Here is a 19757-nt window from a genome sequence, read left to right as displayed (position 1 = left end):
AAATATATTGTGTCGTGCAATACAACAATAGTTATCTTATCTGATGTTATTGCATGCAAACATCAATAAGCATGACTTTGTGTCATTGTTTCAGGACGGGAGGTACGTAGTGGCTTCTAAGTTGTTTCATGACATTGCCTTCGTGCACCATTATCTCACAATTGTGGACATATGTTGTTGTATACTGCATACTCCTCCAGTAGAGGTCGCTAATATTCCAGAGTGGGATTAAGAAAAATCCCAGACACACCAATAAAATGTGCATGTGAAATCTTTTACTACTTGGGTTATGGTGATGTTTTCATACACTTATGGAGTTATTATCCATCAATACGTGTGTGTGTTTGTGTGATGTGCATAATTGTGCATTAAATACATACACTACAGTGTGATGCATGATTTATCTTCCAACATTTATGATTGTAAATTAGTCAAACAGTCAATTAAAATGTAGCACAAGCTTGTTAGGCGGTCTGTGACTTAAAGAGTTAAGACATGCGGTTAATGTCGGTTCATGCATAATATCACACACACACACACACACACACACACACCATCATTGGCAAAGTGCCCTAGACAGCAGCACATGTCGCTGGCACACAAAGGAAGGCAGAATTTAAACACAGAAGAGAACGACAAGAGAGCAAACGGCAGGATTAGAAGGACACACTCAAATTGCAACTTGGAAACAAAGTGTACGAGGACAGCACAGGAGATAGGACGACGGGAACGAGGAGAATGGAGAAATAAAACGGCAAACCTCTTGCAGGATCCGAGCGCGTGGACGGGACGCTGTGTTCAAACTGGTCTGGCTCAGCACTGATCTCTAACCATGATGTAGTCGTCTGTCTGCACCCTCTCCCCACGCTGCGTCTCATCTGTCTGCGAGCATCCGGTACATTTGGTTTCTAGTCTGTTTGGTATTTTATGTGCTTTTTTTTTTTTATTATTATTTCTGTTTCGCAGTCCTCTTTCTATGGAGAACCAAGCTCTGATGTACGCAAATCAGTGTTTCACTCTGAGATTTTGGATTTGTCATTTGTAATTGAATACTGTTTGTCGTGCATCACCTTGATATCAGTCTTTATCTGCCAGCTGCCCTTCTGTTATTGTGTGATGCTGTGTACCTGTCAATCTGTTCTGTTATAGGTCAGTGTTATCTCCAGTGTGTCTTTCTGTCTGGCACTCTTACAACTTTTGAACGGCAACATGATTGACAACAAAAAGATATTCAAACATTAATAAAAAATATTGCTTGTGTTCAGGTCAGGAAAAGTAAAAATCGATTTTTTAAGCCAACTCAGAAATAAAAACACAAAAAATCATTATTGTTGGTAGATTTTGTATTTATTTCTGACCAGAAAGAAAGAGTCCAACACATTTTGGTAAGCTATCCATCCACACAGCGTGTTTGATTTTTAAACGAAAAAAATCACAAAATTATAGTAGGCAGAGGGTTAAAGAAATTATAAATTCACAGTGCACATTTCATATCAGCAGCAAAATCCACGCAATCTTTCAGGACCTCAAAGTCCCCTCCATCGAGAACAACGATGTAGATTTACTCGTACATATTTAAGGCAATTAATGCTGTGATGTTGCAGTATTGGACTCTCACAAAATCAGGCTTGACCGCTGACATCACAGAACATGAACGTTCATACTACAAAGTGCTTCTCTCTCTGCTACTCAGTCAAGAATTATTCTTACCCCATTCATGGGCACAACGCTTTCGTCTGTCCAGCCGATCCCAAACCTACTTTGAGAGAAATAAATAGTAAACGTTCGTCATGAGTAAATAAATCTGCACTATAAATACATACACACCGTCCTGTTATTCAAGTAAGGATCATTTTGGCTAGTGCTTCAATCAAGGCACCAATGCGGAGGCGAAGAAATGAGCTTGGCGTTGTTAAAATAGAAATGAAAAAAATAATAAATTACAATATAAATTAAACAAACAGGCCAAGCCCACTCTAGAACTAAGGCAAGTTGGTTAGAACCAACCGTAAACAAATGGTTCCCTGTTACTGATTGTTAGTTCATTTTTCTTCTCCTTTGCAACATTCTTCAACACGAAAATCTACAAGCAGCGGGTTTCTAAAGTAATAACAAAAAGTTGCACCTACACATGGCAAACACATTCAAACAAAACTCTTTTTTTTTTTTTTTCTTGCGTTGTTCCCATATTGTCTCGTATACTATCATCATCCCACTCCTCGCCATGTGAGGGCGCTGTTGGTGTAAACACTAACGACGCCACCCCTATTAAGGGAGCTGGTCTGTGATTGGCTCCTAGACCCTGCTCTGCTGGAACAGCGACGCCCCGCTGATGATCTTGATGTCGATGGGCTTCCGGGGCCGCAGCAGAGCGTTACGCCCCCCGGAGAACACGTCCAGCCGGGGCTTGTCCGGCGGCCCCCGGGCCCCCCCGGCGCCGGGGGGGCCCGCTGCAGGGCGCTGGGAGGAGGGGGGGCGCGGGTCCCTCCTCTCGGGGCCCCCCGGGGGGGGGCCCTCCGCCGGGCTGCGGGGGTCCCTCTGCTCTCGGAGGGGCTGGTGCTCCTGGTGGTCGCCCCGGTGACGACGGTGCTGCGGTGAATGATGATGGCGGTGGCGGCGGTGGTGCGGCCGTTGTTGTTGTTGTTGTTGTTGTTGTTGTTCCCCGGCCTCGCCGTCCCGGCGGGCCGCGGGGGCCTTCCCGTCGCGGCGGGACGCCGTGGCGTCGGGGTCACGGCGCCCGCGACTCCCCCCGCCGCCGTCGGCGCCGGAGACGCCCGCCGCGGCGGCGGGCTGACGGGGAACGCCGTCGGGCTGGGAGAACGAGGACGAGGAGGAGGAGGAGGAGCGGGACGAGGGCTGGGACGGCCCGGGGCCGGCGGCGGCGGCGGCGGCGTCCTCGGGCTCCCGGCCCCTCGCGTCGCCGGCGGTCCGCGAGGAGGAGGAGGAGGAGGAGAAGGAGTGGGGACCCCTCTTCTCCGTCCCGCCGCTCGCCCGCTCGCTCTCTGTGGTTCTCCTCCTCTGGTCTCTGCCGCCCTCGCCTCCCCCTCCCCCCGCCCCCCCGGACCTCCCCCCGGCCGCCTCCCTCTCCCTCCCCCCCTCGGCCTCCCGCCCGCGCGGCGCTCTGGCCCCGTCCTCCAGGGCGAGCCCGTCTCTAGCGGCGGTCCTCTTCGTCGGCGCGGGGACGGGGGCGGAGCCGAGCGCTGCGGGGGCGGGGCCGAGCGCTGCGGGGGCGTCGCGTAGACGAGCCTCGCCGGACGCCGGCTCCTCCTTCCCCGCGGGGGGGCCCTCGTCCCCCGCCTCCAGCGGCGCCCACCTGGAGCGGACCTGGGGAGAGGGGAGAGGGGAGAGGGGAGAGGGGGGAGGGGGGGGGGGGGAGGGGGGAGGGGAGAGGGTCAGAACGGGGGCGGAGTCTCGCCGAGCCATCAGCTCCACCGGAGCCAATCACAATGCTTTCACAAAGAAGCCATTGGCAACACGCCCTGTTGACCCCACATTACTGGGGAACTGATGATAGGCAGCGTTCTGGGTGGGGCCCCTGGGTGTGGACTCAGGGCCCGGGGGGGGCTTCTGAGTGGAGCCCCTGGGTCCTCACCTTCACGGGGGCCGTGGTGTCCTCGGGGTGGAGGAAGCCGTCCCGGCTACTGTGGTTCTCCAGGGTCTTCCTCTTCCGTTCCTGGCGGCCCTCGCTTCGATCCCTCCTACACACAGAGACAGAACACCGCAGCGTTAGGGCCCAGTGCTCCACGGTCCAGCGCTCTGACCAAGCCTCTTCTTGGGTCATCTCTACAAAGGAATTCATTTGCTATAAAAGTGCTCAAGATCTCCAACTCTGGGATGATCATCTATCAACTACTAGTTGTTTTCAAGAATTTAGAAGATCTGAAGAGGAAAGGGACATTATTTTGGTAAAATATAAGCATAATCAGCTCAGCCTAATGCTGAAAGATAAATCCATCGTCATAGGTAAATAATAAAAATACAGAAGGGAAGAACATTTTAAATATCGCTCAAAATACACGGAGTAGCAGTGACTGAAATGAATAGAAGCTGTTCCGTTTCTTTGTGGGGTCACTGTGCCGCGTCACTAACCTAGCATGGATTGGCGTTTCCCCGGAAGCTGAGGTGCTTTGGCTTCTTCGTCCAGGGGCTTTGGTCCTCTCCCCGCCCACCTCCCCTGGCTCCTCACCCCGCCTCTTCCTCGCTCCTGCCCTCGACTCCTCCTCCTCCTCCTCCTCCAATACCTTGCCTCCATCAGCTCTCCTGCTCCTCTTCTTCTCCATAGTCTTCATCGCCTCTCCTCCACAAACGGGTACCTCCGCGGCTCTCCGGACGGTGGTCAGTTGTTTTACTCCTCTGTTGTCGTCCACCACTTCCTCCCCGTCCTCCACTGTGGGCGTGTCCTCGTTTTCATCGCCGGCGTCCATTCGCTCTTCTTCGACCGAGCTGCCGGCCGTCGGTTGAGACTCAGCCACCTTCTGGACCTCCTCCAGCTGGGCTAGGTTGATGTTGATGCTGATGGTCTTCCTCTGGGGGTTCCTCACCTTCGTCACCCCTTCCCAGAGGGGGTTCTCCATCGGTGATCCACGGGGGGGCGCGTCCTTCTCGACGGCGTTGGGTTTACCCCCGTGCCTCGGGTCGTCTCCGTCCTGCCCTGACTTTGCGTTCTCGCTCCTGTGCGAGGCGTCGAGGTGCCGGCCGTCCAGAGGAACGTCCTTCCTCAGGGACTCGCTGCTCCTCTCCTCTTCCCGTCGCTTTTTCCTCTCCGACCTGGAGTGATCCGGACGTGGCTCGCCATGCTTTGGTCTGCCCGCCTCTGGAGCCCGGCTGGGCTCTGTGGACACTCCCTCATCGCCTGGATGTCTCTGGCCCTCTCTCCCCCCATCGGCTCTCTGGCCCTCCCTCCCCCCATCGCCTCTCTGGCCCTCTCTCCCCCCATCGGCTCTCTGGCCCTCTCTCCCCCCATCGGCTCTCTGGCCCTCTCTCCCCCCATCGGCTCTCTGGCCCTCTCTCCCCCCATCGCCTCTCTGGCCCTCCCTCCCCCCATCGCCTCTCTGGCCCTCTCTCCCCCCATCGCCTCTCTGGGCCTCTCTCCCCCCATCGCCTCTCTGGCCCTCCCTCCCCCCATCGCCTCTCTGGCCCTCCCTTCCGCCGTCGGACCTCAGCGTCCCAGCGTAGGGTCGGTCCCAGGCCTCGTCCCCTGGCTCCGCCCGGCTGCAGACCCCCAGGCTGTGTTGCGGGGGACCCGGGCTGCCGCGGTTGCTTCCCCCGTCCCAGCGGCCGCGACCAGACGAGGAGGCGAAGGAGGCGCCCAGAGGCGGGGCCTCCTCCGCCTCGCCCCCGTCCGCTCGCTCCCTCTCGCTCCTCCTCCTCCTCTTCTTCTTCTCGTGCGTCGGGTCGTCGGGACCCCTGGGGGCCGGCGTGCGGGGGGCCGGCTCTCGGTCCTCGGCCTCGTCCCGGTACGACGCCTGGTGCCCGAACATCTCCGAGCACCTCTGCTGGTAGGTCAGCGAGGCCGAGTCCTCGTCGCTGCCCGGGGAGGAGCCGCCGTCGGGCGACCGCCGGGAGGGGGAGCGGCTCCTCTTGGCGGGGAGCCGGCCCGGCGGGGGCCGGGGGTGCTGCGAGGAGGAGCAGGGGCCCGAGGGGGACGGGCGCCGGTGGCCGGGCGCTGGGCGGCCGCAGGCGGGGCGGGGCGCGGGCAGGAGGGGCGGCGGCTGGAGGTGGTGGGGCGCCCCGGTGTAGCTGCCAAAGTACTTGTCGTACCACTGCAGGTACTCCGTCTCCCACTGGCGGAAGCGCTGGGCGCCGCAGCCCGCGTGGTGCGGGCGGCGGTCGCAGCCCGGCGAGCCCCGGCGCCCGGGGTCGCCGTGGTGATCGCGGTGACTCCCGGCGCGGTGGCGGTGGTGGCGGCAGCGCGACGCCTTCCGCCGGGACCCCCGGGACCGAGAGCGGGACCTGGACCGCGTCCGGGAGCTCCTCCGGCGGCGGGACGGGGAGGACGAGGGCGGCGTCGGGGAACGGGACCGCTTGTAGCCGTGGTGATGGGAGCGGTCGCCGTGGCGACGGGCGGAGCTCCGTCTGTGGCGTGGGCGGGACCTGGATCTGGAGACGGAAGGAAAGGACGTCATTGGCTGAGGACACCATTAAGTAGTTCACCATATCAACGGACAAGAAGCTGCACCTAGATCTGCACCTAGAACTGCACCTAGATCCGCACCTAGATCCGCACCTAGAGCCGCACCTAGAGCCGCACCTAGAGCCGCACCTAGAGCCGCACCTAGAGCCGCACCTAGAGCCGCACCTAGACCCGCACCTAGACCCGCACCTAGACCCGCACCTAGACCCGGACCTGGACCTAGACCCGCACCTAGACCCGCACCTAGACCCGCACCTGGACCTAGACCTGGACCTGGACCTAGACCTGGACCTAGACCTGGACCTAGATCTGCACCTAGATCTGCACCTAGAACTGCACCTAGAACTGCACCTAGATCTGCACCTAGATCTGCACCTAGATCTGCCTCTGGAGTGCGCGGGGCCCGGGGACCTGCTGGGGGACCTGGAGTAGCTCCTGGAGGGGGAGTAGGAGTCAGAGGACATCTGGCTGACGGAGGAGCTCCTCTGAGGCGACCTGGGAGAGAGCGACAGCAAAGGGAGACAGCGAATAAATACAACCGAGTCCTGTTCGTATGAAACACTCTGTCCCGCTTACAGTGCACCGAGGTTATACACGAGGAAGAACCGGCCTTCTGCCCAGAGCTAGCACTTATTACATTCAAACAACATTGAACCTTTAAAAAGTTCAGTTTAACACCCTGGACTGGCCCAAGCCCCAGGGCCACACGGCAGACCAACAAGAACGGGGCCCGGCCGTCCTCAGGGGGACCCAGCATGGCTGGAGGGGAGAGGGGAGACAAAAGACTAAGACTTAGTGGCGCCATTAGCTCATTCATTGAAGATGAGTACGGTGGGGTTGTCTCTGCCACCGTGGGCGATAGGTGCTTCATCCCCGAGGAACGAGCTCTGCCACGCTGCCTCTCTGGAGGGAAGGGATGCAGGGCATGGCCAGCGGAAGGCTACAGAGGAGGTGGACTGGAGGGAGGGCATACTACCGCACTGTGAGGAAGCTGAGCCAGGCTGGGAATGCCTCTTCCCAGCCTTCTGGGAAGAGGCATTCCCAGCCTGGCTCTTCGGAGCGTCACAGGCCCACTAAGCGAGACGCGTACTCATGGGAGACGACCGCGGACATGCTGGGGGGGATGGCGTGCACCGACCTGGAGTAGGAGCGCCTCCTCTGCCTCTGCATCCGCCGGTACTCCAGCAGCTCTTTGGCGAAGTCCCCGCCCATCTCGTCCACGGCGGGCTTGGGCCTCTGCTGGCCCCGCCCGTCTCTGTTGGGCCCGCGGCCGGACGACGATCTGCTGGGGGGGAAGAGACGACGGCGGCGGGGGGGTTTGAACCATTCCCACGGAGGAGTTGGCCCGTACCACGATGGGTAAGCGTTCCTCGCGGGGGTTCGGCTGGACTTACACACACGTTGTACTTATGGGTCATGCAAATGTCTCTACAAGGATGAAAGTGTACACCCCAAGAACAACAACACGACAGCGACGGGAACGGGCGGAGCTCACCTCTCGTTCATCCGCCGCCGCTGGTGTCGGTACATCTCCTCCTTCGGGATGAGGGGGGGGATGGAGGCGGAGGCGGAGCAGGCGGGGGGGAGAGCGGGGGGGCGGAGGGGGGGAGGGGGGGGGACCGCGGGGCAGGCGGGCGGCAGGCCAGGGGGCGCCCAGGGAGGCGCCGCGAACGGGAACCCCGGGGGGAAGCCCGGGTACGGGGGGAAGGGCATGGAGGGGAAGGGGGAGGGCGGCGGGAGGAAGCGCTGCGGGGCGGGAGGCGGGTGAGGCGGGGCGGGCGGGGGGCCGGGGGGAGGGGGGCCGGAGGGAGGGCGAGGGGGTGGGAGGGGCGGGCCGGGGCCCTCCCTGGGGTAGGGCCAACCCCCGCCGACGGCAGGACCGGAGGAGGTGGAGGAGCTGGGGGAGGGAGAGAGGGAGTCAGTAAACACGGAGGGGGGGGCTCTGAGGGAGAGTACAGGGGGGGGGCTCTGAGGGAGAGGACAGGGGGGGGCCTTGTGTCTAAAAGCCCTCGTAAACAAACGCCGGCTGAATCGCCGCACGCCAGGGACCACACGTACCTCTCCTTGGCGGGTGGCTGTTCCGAGGGTCGGACTGTTGGGTCTGTAAGTGACGGACAGATAATACCACATTAGCTCGACGCATAGAGCGTCTTCTCGGATGCTCGCACACAAAACTGGATCTATTGTGTTAAAAAAAAAAGTCGAGTCAAACGAGTGCCCTGAATTACAGCGTTTAAGTCACATTTGATCATTTGGGTAATTGGATTCAACCGCACCGTCAGCACGTTAAAGGTACAATATGTAACGAATGTGCTCTACACCTCGAGCAGATCAAACATGATACGTCATCAAAGATTCAGGAAACATGCTTAGTCGACATACTGCCTTCTCCGACAACAACAGATGCCACACGATCTGGTATATAATTAGCAAACGACAAATAAACTCCAAATGCGAGCATTAGCTCGCATTTAGCATCGACATACAGTGAATAACACGTTGTCGCTTGCCATTGTCTAGAAAGATATATAATGTTAATGCTGCCATTACTAATTCTTTTATGGCCTGCTGACACTCACACGTTGGGGACATTTGTGTATTTTTAGGGCTGATGGACTCCCGGTCTTCCGCCACTGGAACATGGTAACCCTTAGTAAGAACACACACACACACACACACACACACACACACACACACACACACACACACACACACACACACACACACACACACACACACACACACACACACACACACACACACACACACACACACACACACACACACAATTACAGGCTCTGTAATGACAGTTCAATCTAGCAATACCCAATACCGTGTGTGTTTGTGTGTGATTCGCTCTCCATTTATTGATTAAGGCATCATTAAGTAGTTAGTATTACAAGCATTGCACACATTACTGATGAAAATACAATTAATTTGGCCTTGAGGATACCGGATGATCCGTTTCACCCCCTCTTCCCTGAGTACTCCCTTCTCCTTTCGGGTCTACGCTATAGAATGCCTTGTGTTAAAACACACAGAGCACTCACATATTTTGTGCCTCGGAGTATTGAGTTGATTAACAGGTTTAAGAGAGCCACCCTGAAGTATGCATTATGCACTTTGAATGTTTATCTTTTCATAATGTCTGTTATTATTATTGTGTCATTCTGTGTAAGTCTCTCATTGTCTGAGTCTGTATGTGCACGGCTTTGTGCTGACATGTGCTTATGCTCCAAAGTGCAAGACTAATTCCCCTTGGGGCAATAAAGTTGTAATCTTTTACAATGGTACATATTTTGATCAACATCACAATTTTTTTTCCTGGTTTATATTCAGCCTGTGTGTGTGTGTGTGTGTGTGTGTGTGTGTGTGTGTGTGTGTGTGTGTGTGTGTGTGTGTGTGTGTGTGTGTGTGTGTGTGTGTGTGTGTGTGTGTGTGTGTGTGTGTGTGAGAGTACCGGGGCCATCAGTGGTGGTGCCTCCACAGGGGAGGAGGACCCAGAGGGGATGGAGGCCTCGGCTGCATCAACGGAAACCTCAGCCTCGGCCTCCCTGGAGGATGAAGACAGAACACACCTTTTTGGTCCACCGTACCTCACCCCATCATTTACACTCTCATCCCTTCATCCACACGACCACTAATGATTCTGTGACCGTTTGGTATCATACTGGCAATAGAATGCAGCGGCTTTTGTGTTTATTTATCTCCAATGATCAGGTACTACTATCCACACTTCATATTTCGCAAAATTAAAGTAATATTTGCCGTTGTGAATTTTATCTAAATCTAAATCTAAAGTACTCCCGATCACCCGTTTTTAAACGGAACAGATCTGGGATTAAATATCTGTTCAGCACTCTGCCACGACATCATGCCGGGGAACGCTGCCCTCTAAGGTACCCGGAGCCCTGGTTGGAGAGCCCTGCTCTTCTTGATCCAATGTCACTACGCACCGCGACGAATAACAACCGTCTACGCACGAGGTAAGAAGGTGAAACATACGCAGGCAGGCACGGGAACAACTACGACCTGCGCAGCAGTTCTCTCGGAGCTCAGAAGCTTCATCTAATGCGAGGTTGCGCAAACATGTGGGCGCACGCTGTGTGAACAGGCACGGCCGCGTGTGGACGTACGTGCTGCCGGGCACGTCCGGCTGGTTCTGCGGACGCGGCGGAGAGTTGACCGGAGTGCTGGAGGCAGATGAGGCGGCCGTTGCTACGGGAGACGGCGTGTTCGGTTGAGCCAATGGCGGGGTGTGTGCAGGCGGTGGGCGGGACATCAGAGGGTCCTAAGAAGAGACCGAATCAAATCGACAGAAACACCAGCGCACACCAGTCTTAAACCCTGAAAATCCTTTCATCATCTAATTAGTAAGCAAAACGCGATATTTTCACAATAAAGGCGGGTGTTGAAGACTGGTGCTCACGCAACTGTTATCGAAACAACGGACCGCCACAGTGTTATGCCACGCCAGTGGCCATAGACTCTATGATTAACTTGGGAGTCAGAAAGCGGTAAGATCTTGCTAAGCTCCAACCTGCTGGTGGCGTGTTTGCTGGTAGGGCGTCTTGGGGCGGGTCTGGGTGGCAGAGACGGGTGGAGGGGGATTGGGGGCTGGGCTGGGGCTGGACGTCTGGGACGCCGGGGCACTGGGTCCCGGTGTGGCCAGGCTGTTCTGGTTGCCGAGCTCGTTGTTGAAGCTGTTCACCGCCTGTGGGGAAAGAGGGATGGGAAGAGACGCTTTAACCCCAAACCGCTCGTCTGTTAAAGAGCAGGTTGGGGTTAGGGATCTGACACAAGGATGGCCATAGGTAGGCAACCCTATATGGAGATGATAATTAGTCAGAACTTACTTTATGACGTATTTTAAACTGTTTACAAAGTGCTTCAACAATCAAGATTGATAGAGATAAATCAATACCAAATGGGAACGGGAATAATCTGAGTTTGCATGAAGGAACTTCACAGGTCTAATTGGAAATAAGCATGTTAGAGATCATGCATGAAATAAGAAGGGATGGACCCCAACACCTTTCAGCCTGGAGGGAAACACCCTCGCCACAACACTATCCTCAGCCCCAAATAGAAGGCATGTTAATGCACATGAGTGCTTATAGTATTGAACAATAAAATCACATTCAAGCCTAATATAGAGGAAAATGGACGGCAATCAACTGGAAGACACGTTGCAGTAATATTTATTTTGGGCAACGACCAGGACATCGATCGTTTTCATTCAATTGTTAGTGGAATGAAATGCACCAAAAACACTCCTAAAAGGAGACCTTTTGTTTTCGACTTAATGCAGCGATCCCGACGCGATATAAAAACATCAGAGTTCCTCATCAACAAGCTCGATCAGTCTACTGAACCCCGTCATCTAGCCCCCCAAGGCCGTGCTCCTGTCCAGTAAGCCTGGCTTCCCCTGCCTCTGCTCTCACCTGTCGGAGGAACTTATTGGCTACCAGGGTGTCTGGAGAGACGTCCACCTTGGCGCAGGTGGGGCAGACGTGCTCGTCTGACTCCAGCAAGGCGCTGCGGATGCCTGAGTAGCACAGCGACGGAGAGAGAGAAGATGGAGAGGGAGAGAAAGGAAAACCGGGAGGGGAGAGGAAGACCGAGTGAGTGAGTGTGTGTTCTAATGTACCGATTGATACTGAAGGACTAGTCTCAGCTTGTACAGATATGCACGTAAATGTGTGTCAATAGGACTACTATAATCCACGTTGGAAGACAATTAACGTTTGTATTGTAAATCTGAAATATGCAAGTTGACACAGTTGTACATACATGTGCAGTATGTATTCATTTGATGATCTCTTCATGATATCTGTGTGTGAATCTTGGCTGTCCAGTAATTAAAATACAATATAGGAGTTATATGGCTGACGCTGAGCTAGGCTATCTCACAATATCATCTACGTTTTAAGACAACTCCCCTACCTCCACAACTATATGATAATGTGTTTATTAAAAAATGTGCTAGCATTTACATCGGTGATAAATCACATCATACGATTGTGTGAGTGTGTGTGTCAATGCACAATCAAACAAAATGTTAAACCCATACAATTTTAGAATCAGAATTTTATTGACCTTGTGAAAATGTACACATTTTATTGGTGCAATACATTGGAAAGAAATCTTTAATGGAAAAACATGTGCAAAGAGTACATCCAACTTAAAAGGACAACAGAAGACAGATATACATTAACAAAATGGCATGAAGTGCAACACAGACGAGACAAACACACACACACACAGTCATATAGGATGTGTGCGTGTGCTGCGTGTGTGCGCTTTTCTGTATGCATGCGTGCGTGCGCGTGTGTGTGTGTGCGTGTGTGTGCATTTGTGCGTGTGCATGTTTGTTTTTCTGTACATGTATGTGTGTATGTGTGAGGCGTGGCCGGTTGCCAGGTACTCACAGTCGTCACAGTAGCTGTTCCCACAGCAGGGGATGAGGACGGCATCGTGGAGCATCTCCCTGCAGATGAGACACAGCAGCTCCGTGGGGACCGCCTCCTCCTCCTCCTCCTTCTTCTCCTCCCCCGCGGCGCCCGCGGCCGGGGGCAGGGGCGGCGCGAATGGAGGCCTCTCCTTCTTCCCCTTGGCATAGGCCTCGCTGGGAGACCGACGCAGCCACACACACGGACAGACACAACAACGATGAGCTCCCACGGGAAATTCACGCAAATTCAACCCTTGGTTGATGGATGTTGTGTCACAGTTTATAAACCTGACAAACCCTGAATGCATTATTACTTATAGCACGATACGGATTCATGCAAATTAATAAAAACATGAGTGAAACCTAGTATGGTTTGGGAACAGCTTTAATACTAATTCACGGGAAACACACACTACTCTCTAGAAACAGCTGCGTGTGTCTGTCTGTCTGTCGCTTCGGCCCCTAACCCAAGAGAAACCCGATCACGGTCTGGAGCCAGGTAAGAACATGCAACGCGCTACAGAGTACAGGACGTCGGCGGTGGTACTCACGCGTCTATGGTGGGAATGGCGTATCGACCGCAGTGGGTCAGCATGGCCCCCTTGATGTTGGGGTCGTCCACTTCCACCATGAAAGAGCGAGGGATGCCCGTGCTCTTCTTGATCTTGGGCAGGGACTCAAAGGTCTTGTCCTAAGCAAGGGGAGGCACACACACACATGATCAACCCCCTTGAAGTGCTCTCAAACTATCTGGCTCTCTTCTCTCTCACACACACACACACACACACACACACACACACACACTAAACCCGTCGTGCTCTCACCCCATTGGTGGGGCAGTTTCTGATGTGGTGACCATTCATCCCACATCGGAAACAGGTGTAGTTTGGTGGAGGAGGCCCGTGCTTCTTCACATAACTTCACACAGATGGGGAAGAGAAACGCATCCAAGTCGAAAAAGGTACAAATTAATAAAAGACGGCAAAAACCATTTTGTGGATGAGGAAAAAGGAAGCGGGTGTGACACAAGGTAGAGGTATGATGAGAAAAATGAGTTAACCATTATACCAGACAACTTATGAAGACGAGCAGTCCACAGACACAACATAGCTAGCATGATACCAACACAATGGTTGCAGCGGTTTGAATGGGAGGGCCGGACTTACTTCATGGGGTCGTATTCATGGGTGGACTGGGACATCATGGCTTGGATTTTGTCCTCCTCCGACGCGTTTGCGTTGGCCAGATTGCAGGTCTGCGTGTGTGAGCACACGTGTTGGGATGGGGTAAGGGAGGAGGGGGGGGGGGTCACATGTGTGAAATGAGTGTCACTAAAGGGCCCACGCCTCCCCATGCTGATTGAGACATCAACCAGATTCATCTCATTTTATGCATGTCGACTTTCTACAATAAAAATGAGGGCATTGAAGCAGTGTCCACGTTCTCCTTTTCACTTTTTAATACCCCAATTGAGTATTACAGGTTACAAGATCAATTGTTAAAAGGGTTCCTATTAAGCCACCAGGATTGAGTGTGATTAGCCGTTACAAGCCGTTTGAAATTCTGCCTTTCCATGTGTTTTAGTGACTTCACAAGTGGGAGTTGTCACCTAGATGTGTGATGAATAGATCAGCAACATTAGCTACAGTCCACTGGGTCCACTGATGTCGCCAAGGCACAGCAAAAGGCAGATTTTCAAGAGGCTTGTCATCACTAATCACACTCGGTGGTCAATCGGGGCCCTTTAATCCATACTCAACGTGAAGTAGCAAGAGTTGGTTATAATATTACATTTTCAAGACAACAAATATTGAATACAACTTTGCTCCGCAAACTGACTAAAGAAAAGCATGCTGTAGACCAATAATCAAAAAGTGAACAATAATCAAAATTCAACTTTATTTGAACCAGTCAAAACATGTAGAAACACAGTCAAGTAATTTGAGCAAGTCTAATGTTAGCTGATGAGCTATTTTCCTAAATGTGCTTTATTTGAAATTTCTGTATAGAGAATAAGATTATCAGACACTCAAATTTTGTCTTTTTTTTTCAACAGTACCTCGCAAAGTACAAATCATAAGCTACTATAATCCTATATGGTATAATTCTATGTGCATCGATTTATGTCACTGGCAAATAAGAAGTCATAAACAGAACTGAAGAGTATACCTGGGAGAGAAGGGTGAGGGATCTGGAAAAACTCTGGTTATCCATCTGTTGGAAGGACAGAACATTAGTCAAGGATAGACTCAAGCCATTCATCCAGTAAGTGTATTGGATGGAAAAAAACTAGGTCACATGTTTGGTTCCAAATAAGGGAAGGTTTTGGCACATGCAAGTGGTAAAAAAAAAGACCACAATCGAAAACACATTCAAATTGATTAAACCATGAACATGAATACATGAACTTTCAGTTTCTATTTTCAGTTTCTAGAAACTATGGGGTCAGACAGAAGACCGCACCTGCGTCATCAAATTTGACGGTGAATTCCCAAGTAGCCAACTCATATCTGAAAGCTAACTTGACAGTTGGCTTTGCCCATCTGGGAGGTAGAGTGCGACATGATAATGTCCCCCCCAGCCCGTTACATTTCAAACACACCCCCCACCTCACCCTCTTTACACAGAGATTGTGAGTTTGCATAACAGGGACATTCTCTGTGGTCACAAATCACCTTTGACGTGAAAAATAAAGAGCATAATACAATTAAGAATAATGCAAACGTTTTATTAAGAAACATATTTTTTATCTCACGTAAAAATTACACACGTTTTATTTCTAGACAAAACAATATTTTTTCAAAGCTTTATGAAATTAGGCCATTGTTTGAACAATGGGCCTTTTCCGTGGAAAAAAAACAACCCTAATGGCTATAATACATGTAACAGCAAGTTGTGACTCATGTAATGGTGGTGTGTGTTTGCATGTGTCCACACACACACACACACACACACACACACACACACACACACACACACACACACACACACACACACACACACACACACACACACACACACACACACACACACACACACACACACACACACACACACGGTTCAGGGTGCGTTCTGAGTTACATACTGCTTTGGTGGACCCAAAGGCCTGGTGGTGAAATTGGTTGTCGGAACGGTCACTGAAACAGCAAAGAAGAGCACCAGTATGAGTCAGGCAGACCCCTGCCTACTGTGTATAATCACATCACTGCCACGTTAAATAATGGCAACGGATCACATTGAATACCGTTTGGACAACACTCGATTATTTCCCAACTCTAATGTCAATGATTTTTTAAATTTAGTGGATCGTAAAAACCCAACCTGCATGCATGTTTGTGGTTTGACAAACATGCATGCAGGTTGGTAATATAATATCCAAAATCATGTTCACAGTGGTGATTATAGTCACACCCCACACACAGAAAGCTTAAGGGTGGTTCCTTAGATAAACAGTTCCGTTGGCAAGAAAGGGTTTATTTATAATGATTAAGGTCAACACAAGCGCCCGTCTGCAAGAAAGCACTGCTGCACACTCAATGCGTTTGTGGTCGACTGCTGAATAGCGTGAATAGCCTGCCGTGGATTCCCTACAGGGTGATCATAACTGATTCGTCAAGCTGTGCCTCGGGCTGAAACTATCTCGATGGTTTCCGCTCGCGGTTCTACACCTGTTAGTTTCACTGAGAGAGGCGTTTCCGTTTGCTCAGCAAAATCACTCAGACTTCGAATTCCGTAATGATTGTTTGGTTAACTGAACCCAATAAAAGATAAGCCTTGTGTTTCAAATGCTCAGGACGGAATTGCTTACTATGGCCCGAAACCTTGTTTTAATGCTTCCAGTTAAAATGGTATTGTTTTGCAGAGAGGGCATAGAGTGTTCTTTAGAATAGTGAAGAGTATATTTACTAGTTTGAAAACAGAATGAGCAGATATAATTAAATGCAAATTTTCTGGTAAGAATATACCCCTTTATACACTTTACACTCTTCATTAATGTAACCTCAAAAGACATGCTATCAACAGACAAAAGCTGTTTTTTCTCGTTTTTTGAGTAAACCAGATATTCAACTCCCACATGAGGTTTGTTGGACAGGGCTAATGGATTTGACAAGTACTACCTTTCATCCTATATCGTTCATTCTAGCTTGATCGTTTTGTTTAATCTACCGTGATCAGTTCCATACCTACTCTCTCGGAATGATTTGAGGTTTATGTATCACAGGAACATTACTACATCCGTTGATTAAACGTCGACCTGAAAGCTGATGCTGACGTTACGGCCGTAGGGTTTTAAAGGGAGATTAGCTAATTGAGACATGATTGATTTTTAGCTGACACCTTAACGTGCTCGAACACAGGCCCCGACAAACACCCACCTCAGGCCAGTATGCCGTAACCAGTATTGGCTGTTGTCAGCAGAAGTTTTATTTGAGGAGAACATGTTAAACCGGTGTTGGTCAACATTGGGAAGTTGGGTGTTGTGGTTTGTTGGGGCAGGGTGCAAGCCTCTACATGGATTGAGCAGTCTGCTGCAAACCAAGCCATGCAAATTGGATGCATGATAATTTCAGGAAAGTATGATATATATATTTTTTTATTATTATTATCATCTCACAGCTGTTAACAGTCAACGATTTCACTACAATTCATGTTTATGATACATTTCCCATCAAAAATAATGAACGGAACCATGAATGAACTGAATTGCTCGGAAATATTGGTGACAATTTGTGAGTAGCATACAATACAGACTTAGCAGTTGACACTTACGTGGTCTTGGACGTCGTCTTGGACGTAGTCTTGCTCCCCGATGACTTGACACCCACCATAGGGATTCGCCTCACAATAATAGAGGAGTTCTTAGCGATGAGATCCTCGTCATCTTTGTACTCTGAGGGGAGATGGAGAGGCAGTACATATCTAAAAAAAGGCTTTATAGTGTTTTAGTTGAACAAAGCCCTCATTTAGCGTAGGGCTCCATTGCTTCTTAATGACTTGGGGAATATGGATATGAAAAGATTTAGTTGAATGACAAACATGTGTTTCGCATGAATAAGCCATAACAATAAGGAACATAAAAATGAAAGGGACAGCTTATAATTCTCCCTGCACAATATTATGTGTTCATTGTTATTCTATGTATAAACCTATAGGCCTACATAAACATTATTATAACAATGTATATTTTAAATTATCTTTACAATACAAAAATGCAATTTAGATTGTTCTACCAAGAAGTCAATACAAATTCATTATTTTGTTAATCATATAGCCACAGCTTTTGCTACGTTTGGACGATCCAACATTATCATGGAAACACACGCTATTTTTGGACAAGGGACTATTTGTTATCACACGAGTAACAGGCTACTTATCCAAACGTTAACTTATTGAATAAAGAGTGGTCGTGGCAAAGGTTTCAATGCATTAGGACCATCGCCATGGCGTGACTCTCTACCCACAAGCTTCTGCCCTCATCCAGACCCAGGTGACGCAACCCACGGACCACAGTAACCCACCAGCTGTCACTTAAGAACCACGTGGATCCAGACCGACTAAACCGAACCCAAACCCATTCCCCCCCCCACCCATTAAAGCACGGTTGATCCACCCGTCTACCGAGGCGTCAAATTACCTTCCTTCGTCTGCGCGTTGGTGATCTGCAGGTCGCAGTCGGCGGCTCGAAGTTTCTCCCGGTCCATGATCTGCCTCTTCAGGTCTTTCAGCGTGATGTTGAGGCCGTCGAACACCATCGTGTCGTATTTTAGTTTAGAGGAGAATTTGTAATGGACGTGAGCCATGTCGACAGAACCTAGACCCCGGTCCTGACGGTTAGCAAATAAATAGTCGAGGCAAAAACGGTGACAACAGAGTGGCACCTAGTTATTCGACTTTACAGACTTGCCAATCAAGTCTGCAAGCTAGCAGGTGTTAGCCGCCGGTTACAGTGGATGCCGACGAGACAGGCTAATAACAAGCCGCGTTCTGCTCTACTTCGGCCAAACTGTCGGGACGAGGTAGCCAGCGACACACCACTAGCATCAGACCTTCAAAATAAAGAAGATTTGACCAATTCCGACTCGGGTTTAACTTTTATTCTCTCCCATGCTGCATGCTGGATGCAGCGCTCGTTGACAGAAACTACCAGCTGTTTCCACCAGCAACGACTCGTCATCACATGATCACCGGGGCACGAGGCGTCGAGCCGGCTGCACACACACACGCACACACATACGCACACACAGTGGTGATTAACGCATGTATGTTTTTTATTCATTTATTTTTATTTATATATTCAGCTTTGAATTCGGGATCCGTACAGCGGCAAAATACTTGAGATGTGTCGTTGTTTGTTTTTATAAAGCGAAAAATAATTCTTTGCTCTTGTTTGGCTTTCACTCGTATATTTCAGAAATAGGCTACCAGAAATTAAGGTCGTAAAAACAAGCCAGTCAACATTTGTATGGTTTCGTTTATCCTCCACTGTAATTGCTGTGTAACAGCTTCTGTGTTAGGTCAGAGAAGGAAGTTGCTCTAGCGTTGATGGTCCAAGAGCCACGCCGTGTACAATGCGTCCTGGGTTTAGGCCAGCTTCGGCCCATGGGAAGGATGCGTCGCACCGATGACAGTGCAACTTACAAAACACCACTTAAACCATGTCTATGAGCAATCTAACACCGAGGGGTTTAAAAGGCTGCAGTCTAAGGATATATCTGCCTGCATTCCTGTATGTCTGTCTCAGCTTGATTCAAAAGCTCAGGAGGCAAAGCAGGTTAACTGTTTAAATTGCTGGGTTGCTAGATTCATTTCTATGATTATGACCCGTCTCTGATTCAGGTCCATATATTAAAGTATACCCCTGACTGTAAATATAAGTTCTAGGCTATTAATTTATATCATTGTATCTCATAGTTTGATACAAATTGTCATGCGATGCATTTCAAATTCGGTCCTTACTGTTACATAGAAATCATAGTAATCTGCTGTCACTGCAACTGTTCCTTATCCGTCCACTAGATGTCCCCATTGGTTAAAGGTACGCGCCGACAGACATTTTTCTGTCTTCAGTAGAGTTGTAATCAATCATACTATGCTTTTTCGGTTTTTCCCTTTCCTTAAGTGGGTCAAATTACTATTTGAATAGTATATTTTAAAGATAATGTGTGACGA

At 50.7% G+C, this 19757-nt stretch overlaps 1 protein-coding gene across 1 annotated transcript; it reads right to left on the bottom strand.

Annotated features, from left to right (window-relative positions):
- Positions 1–2295: 2295 nt before the first annotated feature.
- LOC132469967 (E3 ubiquitin-protein ligase RBBP6-like) lies at positions 2296–18776 on the bottom strand. The gene is made up of 21 exons (XM_060068114.1): positions 18223–18776; positions 17358–17478; positions 15673–15724; positions 14757–14801; positions 13754–13842; positions 13412–13505; positions 13139–13278; positions 12565–12761; positions 11578–11681; positions 10674–10847; positions 10270–10424; positions 9594–9687; positions 8713–8782; positions 8192–8234; positions 7629–8030; positions 7272–7418; positions 6509–6628; positions 4090–6099; positions 3593–3698; positions 2668–3324; positions 2296–2562 (listed from the first exon to the last, which is right to left on the bottom strand). Exons 1-21 carry the CDS (start codon positions 18386–18388, stop codon positions 2296–2298), a joined length of 5253 nt encoding a protein of 1750 aa, XP_059924097.1. The 5' UTR covers positions 18389–18776.
- Between the last annotated feature and the right edge of the window lie 981 nt (positions 18777–19757).

The sequence above is a fragment of the Gadus macrocephalus genome, chromosome 2 (genome assembly GCF_031168955.1).
Source record: "Gadus macrocephalus chromosome 2, ASM3116895v1".
In the NCBI taxonomy this organism is placed as follows: Eukaryota; Metazoa; Chordata; class Actinopteri; order Gadiformes; family Gadidae; genus Gadus; species Gadus macrocephalus.
Note: the sequence above shows the minus strand (reverse complement) of the source record. Positions and strands in the feature narration are given on the sequence as shown.

Excerpts from the sequence above, each read along its gene's own strand:
- LOC132469967 (XM_060068114.1), bottom strand. The coding sequence starts at position 18,388 with ATGGCTCACGTCCATTACAAATTCTCCTCTAAACTAAAATACGACACG. Across the intron at positions 11,682-12,564 it reads GAACAGCTACTGTGACGACT|GCATCCGCAGCGCCTTGCTG; the intron begins GTGAGTACCTGG and ends TGTGCTACTCAG. Across the intron at positions 3,325-3,592 it reads ACACCACGGCCCCCGTGAAG|GTCCGCTCCAGGTGGGCGCC; the intron begins GTGAGGACCCAG and ends CCCTCTCCCCAG.